General features: G+C 28.4%; 1 protein-coding gene across 2 annotated transcripts; it reads left to right on the plus strand.

Annotated features, from left to right (window-relative positions):
* The first annotated feature begins 836 nt into the window (after positions 1 to 836).
* On the plus strand, positions 837 to 11977 carry LOC112682382 (transcriptional activator cubitus interruptus-like). Of its 2 annotated transcripts, none has more exons than XM_025552960.1 (8): positions 837 to 1585; positions 2999 to 3124; positions 3511 to 3577; positions 5590 to 5840; positions 9697 to 9858; positions 11253 to 11351; positions 11514 to 11589; positions 11686 to 11977. In XM_025552960.1, the coding sequence occupies exons 1-8, from the start codon at positions 1142 to 1144 to the stop codon at positions 11736 to 11738; spliced, it is 1278 nt and encodes a 425-aa protein (XP_025408745.1). In that variant the 5' UTR covers positions 837 to 1141; the 3' UTR covers positions 11739 to 11977. The 2 variants fall into 2 exon arrangements, with proteins under 2 accessions (XP_025408745.1, XP_025408744.1); XM_025552959.1 differs by having other exon boundaries at positions 844 to 1585; positions 11511 to 11589; positions 11686 to 11975.
* The last annotated feature ends 2208 nt before the right edge of the window (positions 11978 to 14185 follow it).

Raw genomic sequence — 14185 nt, forward strand, 5'->3', positions numbered from 1 at the left:
AAAATGTATTTTAATAGTCATTTATATCAACCACTGAGTTATTAAGTGAATTAGTGAAACCAACTTAAAGAAAGCTAAATATTTATAAAAATTTGAGTAATCACAAACGAATGATAAACGTTTTTAATTTATATAATACAACTCGTCATCGTCTCATATTTAATCGTTCAAACCAACATGCTGAATGCCGAGGCTAATTATTTTAAATAATTTCTTCGGCCAAAACATGATACTAATATCTGATTTTATATTATATTCTGTTGCTCTACTAGTTGTAAATGTCTGTACATCAGTATTTGGACGCCTCATTACAAAACGGCATGCTTGTACAAAACTACGATGATCAAAATGCAAGGAGAGAGAGTTTAAAAAAGAAAAAAAATATGATATGCACGTATATATATATATATATATGTATATAAATGTATATGTGTATTAATTTGTGGTCACCAAATGTACGCAGTCCCGTTTAATTGACATGTTGCGCGGTAGAGGAGGTATTATTAATTATTATATAGTACGTAGTAGTAAAAGAAAGAAAAAAAGAATAAGGGGACGACGACCATCGATGGCGTACACATGTTTGTACGGTATGGTAGCACTTGGCTTTTTTTCTTACATAAACTTTTTTTCTACCGTCATTGTCGCCGTATATTCTGCTTCGTAATAATATTCATCAACTATTATTATCCGATTGAAAGATGACAAAGAAAAAAAAATAATAATAAAAAAAAAAAAACCAACTAACGCAACGTCTAAAACGCGCGAGCTAAACACTCGGTAATGGCGACTACAGGGTTCGAAGCATTGCACACAGAGATGGTGGAGGACGAGGAGGAGGTGAAAATCACGTGTGCCGACTCGGTGATTAATATACCACAGGATTAAAAAAAGTATCGTCCCTTCGAATCTATCCTGCATGGTGACGAGGAGTCAGTCTTGCACAGGACATGAAGACGAACGTGTACAGGCGCATTATAATATCAATATTGTTGTTGTTGTTATTATTATTTAAACTATCGATCAGAGTATAGTGTTCCTGGAAAATAATTGAAACAAAAAACAATTGTTGGTTGTCGATAAAGGAAATAAAACAGAAAAACCAAGTAATTTCTCTTGTTCGGTCTAAGGAGAATAAACGATGAAAATCGAAAACGACGTGGATCCTTGTGTGTGGTTTAGCGAGTGCCTGGGACCAGAACCGCAAGACTGGATGAAGGACGTGGGATTGGACTGGTTTGACGAGGAGCTGCTGGGACCACCAGAATCACCCAGGGCTCAGCCCACGGTCAACAATGATAACGGTGCGGACCATCATCATCACCGCGTTCACCATCATTATCATCATCATCATCATCACGATCATCAGCAATACTATCACGACTATCCGTCGTACACCATAGAGTCATCGGCGTGGTTGATACAACAGAATCAGTTGCAGTCGACGGATTCCGACGAGGACTCTTTGCCACCGCCCGTTTTACCATCCATGATACCCGGCACGAGAAGTTTTTCCGACGAACTCCATAAGATCCGCAAACCATATTCTTTAGGATTGCCCTCCACCACTGCTGGGTTAGCCTCGGTAAGATGATTTGATTTTACATACAACATATTATTCGGTTTGATTATACTTTTGTAGCTTTGTTAAACTTTTTATTCGTATGAAAAATATCTTTAGAAATTAGTATTTCATGACGATTATGTACACGATGACATTCAATTTTCAAAAATTAAAACTCTTGCAAATTGAAAAGTTCATTTAAATGTGCTTACTGAGTATAAAAGTTTAATTTAATTATCAGCTATATCTGTACGATTTATGTTTAATTTTAGTTTTTATTTACAAACGTATCGATTCAACAGATTTATTAGAAGTTTTTAACAATCATATAGACATTTTTGGTCAAAAAAGTTTAATAGTTTACGTAACTTTTAAATTAAAAATTGCTATTTTTGGTGGGTTCTTCATTGTGTATTATAACTACAGCTTAAGATGTTTGTGCAAAAACAAATAACCTAATTATATATATATATATATATTGTAGTTAAAGTAAAATAAGGAAAGCGAACAAATTATTTTTCTTTTATTAAAGTTTCAAATAATTATATTTATAACTTATGACAATAAGTCTAACTTAAACTTTGATATAAACTATGAAACAATAAATAGTTAGATATACTAAAAAAAATGTCTACATTTTTAATTTAAAAAGTATTTGGATAACCTCATATATATTAACCTAAATGTTGAGAGTATTTTTTAAATATCGCAATAATTAGTACCTAGTACCTAATCGTATGTATTAAAAACAAAAATAATATTAATAAATTACTTTAAATAAGGGTGAGTTTGTACTAATATTTTCAAAGTTTTAATAACATTTTTTAAATTTTTACATCAAAATTATTATTTCGATCAAAATGTTTCTGATCGAATTATTATTGCTAAAAACAATATAACTGCACTCTAAGTTATGTCTTTTTTTTTTTCAAATATTGTATAAAATATGAAACTTAAACGCAACTATTTACGCTAAATTAAATAAATAAAAAATGAAATCACTTTACATGAACATTAAGTTTTCATTCTTTTCCACTAAATAAAATGTAATTATATCCATATAAAAATGTATACAATATTCCATGAAATCTTATTACTCTTAAATCGTGGGGTGGTTATAAATTTGATTTATCTGACAGTTTTTAATTAATTATTAATTATAATTTATGCTAAATAACTCAATGTAAATATATCACGATTTATTAAATCTAACAGAACAATGGAGTATAGGTATTATTATTTTACGTTTAACGTATTTGATTTAAAATTAAAGCAGTTTCTGAGGAGAAAAATAAATATTTGATGAAAAATATTTAATTTATGTGCATTTTTGTAGATCTGCATTAATTTAATCATATGGTTTAATTTTTTTCGTGAATTATTGTTCAACGAAATTTTTTTATACATTACTAAATTAATACAATGGTATTTTAGGAAATTCAAGACTTAGACTCATTCGGACACACAGTGACCGCCGACGTAGAAGATCTCTACACGTTCAATATACCATTTTTAACGAATGATCAAGATGATGAATCGTTTCTTGTCTCAGATAACCAGGTTCGTTTGATAGATTATATAACATAATTCTTAAATATCAGTGATAGTTAAGCCAGAGGCTTTGAGGGAATGGAAAAATGTAAAATCCACAAAATACAATGGAAATTCGTCAATGAAAATCGCCCACCATATTACCACCATAGTTGTATATAATAAAAATATATTTACAACATATTATATAGTTATATAATTTACACTTGAACTCGGAATAGGACATAGTTATTTATTTTCTGCCAGTCATATGACTGACTTAAAAATCATAATAAGTTTATTAATTAAATACCATTTATTATAATTGTATAATGTTAGCCTCAAATGTTAATTGATTGTTATAGTTTTATTGTAATCGCTTAAATTATTTATTATATTACATTTATTTGTTAAAGGTGGTGATGCCAAAACGTGATTGTGATGCCATTATATATGACACATTATTAGAACCCGTTCACCAAGGTAAATATCTACTGATACGCTTATGTACTTAGTTAAATGATCATCTGAAATTATATATACTTTTAAACTACCCGGAATGATTAATATTATTTACATTTTCTCATAACGAAATAATTTGAGTTGGAAGACATTACTACATTTTAGAACTCTCGAGTTTTTATAACTAACAGATACCTAAAATATACGAAAGTTGTATTCTTCTTAAATTTATGAATTTTTAACTAAATTGTGTAAAATTAAAATAAAAAAATCAAGGAATAATGTATGACTATTACAGTCATATAGTAATTTAAAACAAGATATACTTCGAAATCGGAATAAAAATTTAAATTTCAAATATTAATTTCTTTTAAATAGACAATATCGAAATACATTTATAAATAGTATATATTAATATATAATAATTGGTATAATACAATAATATTTTGTTCACGTAAAATAAAACATTGTTTAATTGTATTTTGTAGAAATCGCATTTCATGTTATTAAAAAAGAAACATTCCTGTATTTTCTAATAAATAATTGGCATTTATTTTTATGCGCGTACATCAATTGCTCTCGATATATTGTTATCTACAGGTTTTTCTTAAACCTTATATTTATTTATGAGCGCACATCATAATATTTTGGAGATTTGCCAAAAACGATAAATGCTATGATTTCTTAAATAGACAGATACTTATTATAATATTCGGTCTCGCTATGATTAATTGTGACTGTTTCAATAAATGTAAATCGTGTACAATTGGTAATCCTCCCATTAACTGAGTTTAAAATCCACAGTTTTAATAACTCTGTTATGAAATCGTACTTGGAGTATTTTGACAACCCAAAACTATGTATGAGCTCAAAACAATATAAGTAACCTTAAATCATGCGTTTTAAAAATTTAAAGTGAAATAGTCCTAAACATATAGTAATAATATACAAATAATATGTAATATTAATATATAATTATATATAATAAGTTATAAAATAATATAAAAAATAGTCAAAGAAGTCCTCAAAACTTTTGTTGTACTTTCATGTGCTCTTCTGCGAACACAAAAATAGATTTCTTCAATTCGTGGGGTTTTTTTCTTATACCGGTAACTGAAATACTATAAACGTAATGTTGTGCAATTGTAATATATGTATTCAACTGGTAAAGCGGGCTACAAAATAACGAATGGTTTTCAGAGGGATTTTTAAACGGAACAATTAGTGCGGCATAATTGTAAAGCAGAGTGAGGTTATATATCGAATAATATGACTGGTCTCATGTTAATATGATGCGTGATAAAGTTAAACCCGATGACGTGTTCGATTAAATCCCAACACTCGACCGGGTTCGACGCTTCATATAAGGGAGTGAAGATTCGGTCGAATTACTCCAACGGATTAGCCGAACGGACGTCACCGAATAGTACAACAATTTCAAATTTTATTTGTTTCAGTCACGTTCATCGCCTATAATGTACTATAATAAGTTTTTGTCCGATCAAACCGGGTATTCGGTTGAACATTTTATTTTGACACGCGCATTTCCTAAACGCGCACATATATGTACATCTGTGGGTTGGAGAGGATGCGCAATTCCGTACTCGATTCGTGACCCACATAACCTTTTTAACGGTGCGAAGCGAGGGTTTAGAGGAGGGTGGGATGTCGCACGACGTGTACAATAACAATATGCGCGTTGCCGGGTGCCCGGCGCGATTTTTGCGAACGCGTTTTACGCTCAGGGTCCTCGACCCCGATGCACGTACCCACGGCAACGAGTTGTTCTATTTCTTATTTTCCGTTTTTCTTATTCTCCCTCGTGTCTCTTCGTTCGACGCTCTGCAAAACATCATCATTATTATTATTATTATTGCTGTTGTCCCCGTTCATTTTATTATGTTATCGCGTTTCCACTCGTCGGTCGATCACCGCGCACGACTACGATTTAACACGATGCGTAATGTTCGCGTGTTATACCCGTCGCCGGTGTGTTGTTATTATTTGATCACGTACTATTTGTGTGTTCGCAGCCGATCCCTGCGACGACGGGGTGCGGACGTGCGAATGGGAAGGGTGCACGGTAAAAGTCGATGGGCCAGGTCAGGAACCGCTCGTCAAACACATCGAGAAACTGCACGTGAACACCGCGTCCCGAGGCGCCTGCGCGCAGTACACGTGCCAATGGCGAGGCTGCCCCAGACGTGTGCGCCCGTTCAATGCCCGCTACAAGCTTCTCATACACATGCGAGTGCATTCGGGCGACAAGCCTAATAAATGCACGGTAAGCCATATTATATTGTCATTATAAATTATTCAAATTATTCAAATGAGTTTGTACTCACTATGAATACAATTACAATTATTATTATTACTAGTATTATTATTATTATTATTATTATTATTATTATTATTATTATTATTATTATTACTATTATTATTATTATTTTTATTATTATGCGAGCACGATTCGTCCTTTGTGCAGTTAAACGTTGCCGTTAGCTAGCACAATCACGGTGGTTTATGTAAATGACATCCCAGCTCGGTTAATAAAAGATATTTACTCGACTATCAAAACCGTTGCAGTAAGGTTATTGTGTCGTTGAATAACAATAAACAGAGCCTGTACAATGGGGTTGGAAATTGCAAACGATCCAATGTGCTTATGATTATAATGAAAACGATTTTCCAAATACGAGAAAATCTAATAGAAATAAAATAAAAACGCCGAAATAAAATAATAAAAACCCTACACGGTAGTATTATAACTAACAGATTTAAGATTTTTAAACGATGTCATTCATCGGCCGCATACTAGATGCGTTCCAAAGATATCAACGAAAAAAGGTCTAATCCGAATTGTGGCCCGAATTTATTTTGGGTATAGACGAGTTGTGGCCCGGGTTTTTTATCTCTAGATAATTTAATCTTGACTGATAAAATGTTTTGCGAGGCTTTTCATTCAAAATTCAACGCTTTGTTCTACAGAGCTCATCCTAGTATTTTTGTATTCATCGATGTTCTGAAAAAATGTACAGAAAGATACCTATATAAAATTAAGAAGCACTCATTTAAATACTCGCAGAACAAATATAATTGAAAAAGAAACATTTATTAGAAATGCTATGAAACGGGTAGAAGAAAACCAAATTGACAAATTGTCATTAATATATTACATCATATAAGTTTTTACCAGTGCCATAATACCTAAGAATTTTACTAAATTATACTAACATTTTTAACTTCAATAAATATCATATATGCTTTTACCAGTGCTGACATTTTTTAATAAAAGTAAAACATTTTATCAGATTTTAATGTCAAAAAAACGTTTTAACCTTAAAAAATATCATATATATTTTTAACAGTGCCAAAATAAACAAAACATCATTTTTAACCTACCTGCAGTATCTAATAAACGTGAAGGAAAAAGAAGCTTTTTAAATTTAAATTTACATATTTAAATTAATTTAATATCAAATTTCAGGCCACAATTCGTATATAACCTAAAAAAAACTCGGTCCCCAATTCGTATGCACCCCAAAAACACTCGGGCCGTATTTCGGAAGAAATTTTTACCGCGGGACGCAACTAGTAGCCACTCCATTTTTCCGGTATTTTAGTCGTTTGACTCATGATGATTGTTAGAAAAATATAATTTGAAAAACAAAATTATAATTAGTTTCTATTAATAAATATTTATTTAAACTAATACGCCGTAACATTAAAATGTATCCCAGGTAACAGATACATATTTTCCATTACACATAAACGTTATTATTTAAAATATCTACTTTAATATATGCAAATTGATCGGAGGTTCTATTTTGATATCCTACCATTAATACAACATGCATACAATTTTAAATATAAATTTGAATATTTTAAAAGTTAAATTTACATTTCAATATTTTAAACACTAAAATGTTTGCGTTTATTTAAATATCGGTTTAAATATTTAAACCACGTTTAAGTACCTATGTATTTAATACTGCATACCTAATTGTAAGTTATTTCATATCGCACGTTTGTAATTTAGGATTACCGTAAATGTTGATGGGATGCTTTTAACACGGTATTAAGATTTAAGGAATGCTGAGGCTCATTACATAATCTTATTAGCGTTCTTATTTATGTGCGTTTGATTTATCAGCATGAACACGTTATTTTAGTGTACGACCGTTAGGTTAGTTAGTAACCTAACTTAACTTTTTTTTAAGGGAGGGGATATCTTCTTATCAATTACTTTAGTCAGAAAATGTACATTTTTTATGTTATAAACAATAGTTTAATAAAAATAATAATGCAAGGATGTTATATTTTCTTTTATCATACTTTTCAGAATTTTAAATATTTATAAAAGACACTAGTACAAACATAGCTGAAAAACATTTAGAGAAAACAATATCAAAGAGGCATCTATGGCGCTATGAATGTTGTTCAAGTATATAGTTCTACGAAACGGGCTGAATTATAATAGATAAAATTATATAATAATAAAATTATCATAGATTTATTTATAGGTAAGGGAAGGGGTGACTTATAGATGTAAGGTTTCGATATGAAATTATCATAAATACAAATTAAGAGTTATTCATAGTTAAAAAGGTAAAAATCTTCTTTTTTTTTTTTGTTTATCGGTTCATCAATAATTTCTTCAGTTGTCATTTTGTTTTTATTTATAGATAAAATCGCTAAACCGTTCAATCTTCCCTATAAACAAAATATATTACAATATTACAACCACATTATATAAATTAATGTTCTCTCTTTTTATTTTTTCGTAGCAAGTCGTCTACGACATTTGAACTTCTTTTTTCTTGTAGTGGTGGGGCCCCCTCGGTCAAAATCCGAAAATACGCCACTATTTCATATCTCTAGAAACTCAGGACCGAATTATTTTTCAATTACAAATTAGTTTACAAACATCCGTTTGATATTTTTCAAATTGAAAAGACGACGACGATCTCACGTGATGATATTACATTTTTTCCTATAACACTGCACTTTGTATGATACCTAACAAATGAAAAAAAAATTTTTTTTTTGTTATTTGTCGAATTGACATAATCCACTTGTTCGCGAACAAAGACAATACATTTCCTTTCCCGGAGATTTTTCCCATGATACATCGCCAACCATTCAAATACAATCCTAACAATTTTAAATATCGATCGATTAAACTCTATTATACACTGCCGGACGTTGTTTGTTAAGCATATTTTATTGCGAGTTACTGATTAATTCTACAATAACATGCTTACGCGTTAAATCTACGTGAGTTTTTTTTTCGCCGTTAAGTCTGTTTTTAACATTGACGACGATGACACAAGAGGAATGTCATGAAAAAATAAAACTGATAAAATAAATGATTTTTATTATATCTTCATACTATAATGAATTCTATTCAAGTTACATAACAAAAAGCCCTTTTTAAAAACAACATATTTTATTTTCTATACATTTTTTCATATTTAGTCGCGATTTGATTGAATTTGTATGTACCTGATAATGAATTTTTAATTCAAAACCAGTGGCACTTTATAAATATAATAATACTTCAGACTAAGCTTTTATTTATTTATATATGTAAACTAGGTATTTGTATATTTATGTATATACTCGTATATTATTTATTAATATTTTTCCTGATTTATAATTTTTAGAAAATATCAAAATTTGATTTCTTTGTTATTTTATGTTTCATCATATACACTTATAATAATAATATTAAAAAAAATAATATCGTGAATACGTGTTGACTTAAACGTGTTGATGTGCATTTTATTTATTTCATGTGCATTACTATTGTTGCATGTTTCCCTGCTACTATCAAATCTTGCAAGAAGGTTCATGAATTTAATTTAATACAAGTTTATGTGCGTGAAAATTCCCAAAGGAATATTGGACATTTCAATGCATATTTAACTTATTTCGAACGTACGCATATTGTACAGTTTTTCAGTACACTGAGTGGCAAACCACGGCTTACGTTTTATGCGTTCGGATTGATATTAATTAATATTGTATCGTTATCCGATATGTTTCGATTTTATTCTTAATTTTAACGCCATATTTAAACACCATTGATCAATGGAGAAAATGCAAATAATTAATAACATTTATGTATTTTCGAACAGTTTGATGGCTGCCCGAAATCATTTTCTAGACTAGAGAATTTGAAAATCCATCAGCGATCGCACACAGGTGAAAAACCATATTCTTGTCAATTTTTGGGCTGTGTAAAAGCGTTCAGTAATAGTTCAGACAGAGCGAAACATCAAAGAACACATTTTGAACAGGTATTTACAGTATACATTTCATATAACCATCTAAACGGTAATTTTAAGGAATTATAAACTAATTAAATATTATATTGATAAACATAATTTTACTCGTGGAAATTATAACTATTATAATTATTTAACTACACGGAAAACACATTAATTATTCGTATTTATCTTATGTTGAAATCATACCTATACATTATAAATATTTTCATGTATCTGAAATATTATTCAATATCTGCAAATTGTTATGTGCAATAACAAAAATAATAAAATACATAGTTATTTAGTTGTAATAATATGAAGTAATGTTATATTAATAATATTTGTATAATTTCTATGTAATTTTTAAAGATACAAAAAATATACACATACGTGTAAACTCATAAATTGCCTATACAAAATGCCGTCTAAAAGTAAAAATATCGTTAAATAAATGTGAGATTAATTATAAAACTGAAGAAGATGATATGAAATATATAGACTTAAATTATCTAAATAAATAGATACTTGAATCCTAAATATGTTTTTGTATAACATGGAATTATTTTCTAGAAAAATTAAAAGTCTCGTAAATAACACTAGAATTTTTTGTTAATATTAAATTTTTCTAATAAAATATACATTTTTTCTCTTATAATATAATTTTGTAAATAATTTAAAAAATTACTAAAATAGGGATTGTATCTTTTAAATTTCAACAGTTTTTATAAAGTCAAAATTTAATGTTCAATAAAATTATCATTATTTATAAATTTTTTTTCACGGGAATAATAGGGAATAACGGGAATACCTTAAAAATATTTCATAATAAGGAAATAAAATAAAATATATTATTAACAATTTAATATAGCTTAAAATGTATAGAATTACGTAAAAACTAAATTTAATCTCTAGATTTTAAACATGAATTTCTTGTTGCTTAACTATCTTTGCCAAAAATAATATGGAAATTGTTAACCTCCTGACCCCAGTCTTAATAATAATGCAATTATAATAAAACGTTTTTCGTAGTAATATGAAAAACTATAAGTCATATAACATTTTCATTTTTGAATTGATATTTAGAAATCGTGTTTCTACTTATACTTTATAATTATGTTTTATAATTAATAAATAATATAAAATAAATTGATTGAAACACGAAAATGTGTTCAAAATAGAATTTTGGTTTTAATCTTACTATTAATTTGTGTGCAACACACATTTATAAATGCTACCATTACATACCGGCTACAAACTATTGATTATTTTCAAGTACGACTGTCGCAATATTTATTCGAGCCAAAAAAAAAAAATAATATAATTTAATTTTCTAAATAAAATGTAAATACGAGATGAAATACTATATTGAAATCCATTTCTGTAATTGAACTTCGTATCAAATTGTAATGTTGTATTATTTGCAGAAACCGTATGCGTGTACAGCTAGTGGATGCAACAAACGGTACACTGATCCAAGCTCACTCAGAAAACATGTGAAAAACCATAATCCACAGCCATCGACGGTAAGTTGAATCAATTAATATAGACGAATCGAATACAATCAAATGTTGACCACTTAGATGAACGATCGGATTTTAATTATTGTCAATATTTGTTGAAATTATACATTATCCGTTGCGTTACGAATACAAATCAAAGACAATCGTTTTGTTTAATTTCAGAAGCAGTGTGCTAAAAATGTCCTACCTAAATATCATATACAATCGAATTTACCAATAACAACAAACATCCAAACAATTTGTACGTTTTTAATGTATTTTTAGTTCGTTAACTATAAATTAAAAATTTGATTAAACATTTTTTAATAAATATTATTAATCATTCTGTTTCAAATAGGTTATCCTGATGAAAAACAGTTCAAAATCAAATTAGAAAAGACGCAATGGTAGTATGTATGTATATTATAAGAAAATAAATGAAATAGGAAAATACATGTTACATTTATTAAGTTTGAGATGTGATTTTGTAATTACTGTTAATTAAGGGAAATTAATTACGTCTCAGAATTTGAGATAGTAGAAAATTTTAAATTTTAAAAATTGTTTTAAGAAGATTTAGACAAAAAATTTTAATGTGATTACTATTGTCATAAAATCATGAATCTCATTTTATTAATTTATTTGCTCATTATTACTAAAATTTTATGTACGTTTTTTTTTTTTTTTTTATTAATTGTTTTAGAAAATTATATTTTATAGGTAATTTATAATTTATAAAAGAAAAATCATTTGAAACATAAGTTGCATTAAAACAAGCAATAAATTTGTATTTTTTCTATTTTATGTACCCATAGCTCGTAATCATCAATAATGCTCATTATTATACCAAAACGATAACCATTTTTATTTTGTATTTTATGTTTGAGCATAGTAAAATGTATTTACTTTTTTTTGATTTAGCCAGAAAATAATTTTTTTTAGTTACAAGCAGTTAGTGTTTGTTAGTTATTTTTAAAATGTTTTTATGCAATGGGATCGATTAATATAAATGAATTACGAGTTATGGAATAAGTGATATCGGGTCTAACCATAATGGGGTAGACGGATTTCAACCTCCTCCTCAAGGTTAAATAAATAAATAATAATGCTGATATTTATGTTTGTGGAGATTAAATTATTATAACGGATAAAAATTTTGTGCACGGCCATAAAACATTACATTGATTATTTGGTGATGTGTGACGTAATGACAATAGACGAGGTGATTTCCACTCAATGCTATTATAGAGGAAAAATAGAACAATGACCAGAAGACAATTTAGCTTTAATCGTGTGCTGCGTTTCAGGCAAGTCTCATTATATATTTTTACTAGTATTTTTATCGTCCTCTACAAATGTTTTTCAGTTATATAATTTCTTTTTACATAAATTAACAACAAACATAACAAAACTATTATTCTAAACATTTAAACATTTGCTATAGTTTAAAACAATGCAAAGTATATTTTTAATTTGGAAATTACCTGTTTAGTATGGATTTATATGAGTTATCTACATAATATTGATGTAAGATTTACTTGTGAGTAGCGACCCAAAATAGATCGACCTAGTCCAACCAGCTGTTTAAAAGTGAGACGATTACTGGAAATTTTATTTTAAAACCAGATCGAAGTCGAATTCACCAGTGTAAACGAAATACCCTCAAAATATTCTATTTTTACAATTGTTATGTTAATTAGATGTTTTAATTATTAAATAAAAATGAAACGTCTAAACAAGTCATACATTTTTTCATTCATCAAAACTACTGGATTAGCATATAATGGTCATCAAATATAAGCATTTATAACTCCTACGAATTGGTTTATATTTTATAGATTTTTACTTCTTTTTTTATTCACTTTTTAACATAATAGGTAATTGAATAGAAAGAAAAAAAATTGGGAAATTTTGGTTGTTTAATATGTTTGTAATTAATTGCCAATCCTCTATGTTCAGTAAAATTTTCTGTTTTAAACTTATTGTCAACAATATAGTTTAATTTAATTTTAAAGAAAAACTTAAGCAATAGCTATTTATTTTATGATAAACTGAAATGCCATAGACTATCTTAAAAAATAAATAACATATAATTTGAATTATAAAACTGGCATATGTGAATGACTACAATGTAGATAATCGTATACGATAATATCCTAGCTGTTGTAAATCATTCAAAATCATACATGTTCAAAAATTACAGTTTTTATACCATATTTACATGCATGTTTGAATCATCACTGTCTAATTTTCATTGTTTAATAATTGGAATAGGTTTTTTTTTATGAAACACCAATGAACAGATTATAATATCCATTAACCCCATACGTGTTATAAACTAACAATTAACTTACAATTCTAATTGTTGAAAATGTATGTCATGAACGTTTCAATTGCAAGAGCGTATTAAAGGAATAAAACGTTAAGTATTCGAGTAGTTTTCGATGCTAGATAGCCGTGTCCGATCAAAATATATCTCGCCGAATGATACAAATCATTTACTTAACTTTGATCATTTTTGTACTTTTCTTTGGTCCAACTCGTTTTCAATTATTTAACAATATTCACAATAGGTATTATCAATTACTCAATAGCTTGCGAACACTTGTGTTTGCGATACGAATCCTATCAAGAAAATCTATTCAAAATTACATGATAATCAAGCCATTATATTAATGAAATAACGATTATAATATACGAATAATACAATCAATACATAGATACGACGAGGTGAGGATTGAACATTAAGTTTGATATGTATATTACGATTGTAATCAAACAGAAAGATCGTGACGTTGTAATATGATCAAAGGTGAATATTAAGTTAGACATTTTGACAGTCATTCGAGTACCTACGG

The sequence above is a fragment of the Sipha flava genome, unplaced genomic scaffold, assembly GCF_003268045.1.
Source record: "Sipha flava isolate LNK unplaced genomic scaffold, YSA_version1 202_pilon_pilon, whole genome shotgun sequence".
Lineage (NCBI taxonomy): Eukaryota > Metazoa > Arthropoda > Insecta > Hemiptera > Aphididae > Sipha > Sipha flava.

Excerpts from the sequence above, each read along its gene's own strand:
- LOC112682382 (XM_025552959.1), top strand. The coding sequence starts at position 1,142 with ATGAAAATCGAAAACGACGTGGATCCTTGTGTGTGGTTTAGCGAGTGC. Across the intron at positions 5,841-9,696 it reads ACAAGCCTAATAAATGCACG|TTTGATGGCTGCCCGAAATC; the intron begins GTAAGCCATATT and ends ATTTTCGAACAG. Across the intron at positions 11,352-11,510 it reads ATAATCCACAGCCATCGACG|AAGCAGTGTGCTAAAAATGT; the intron begins GTAAGTTGAATC and ends GTTTAATTTCAG.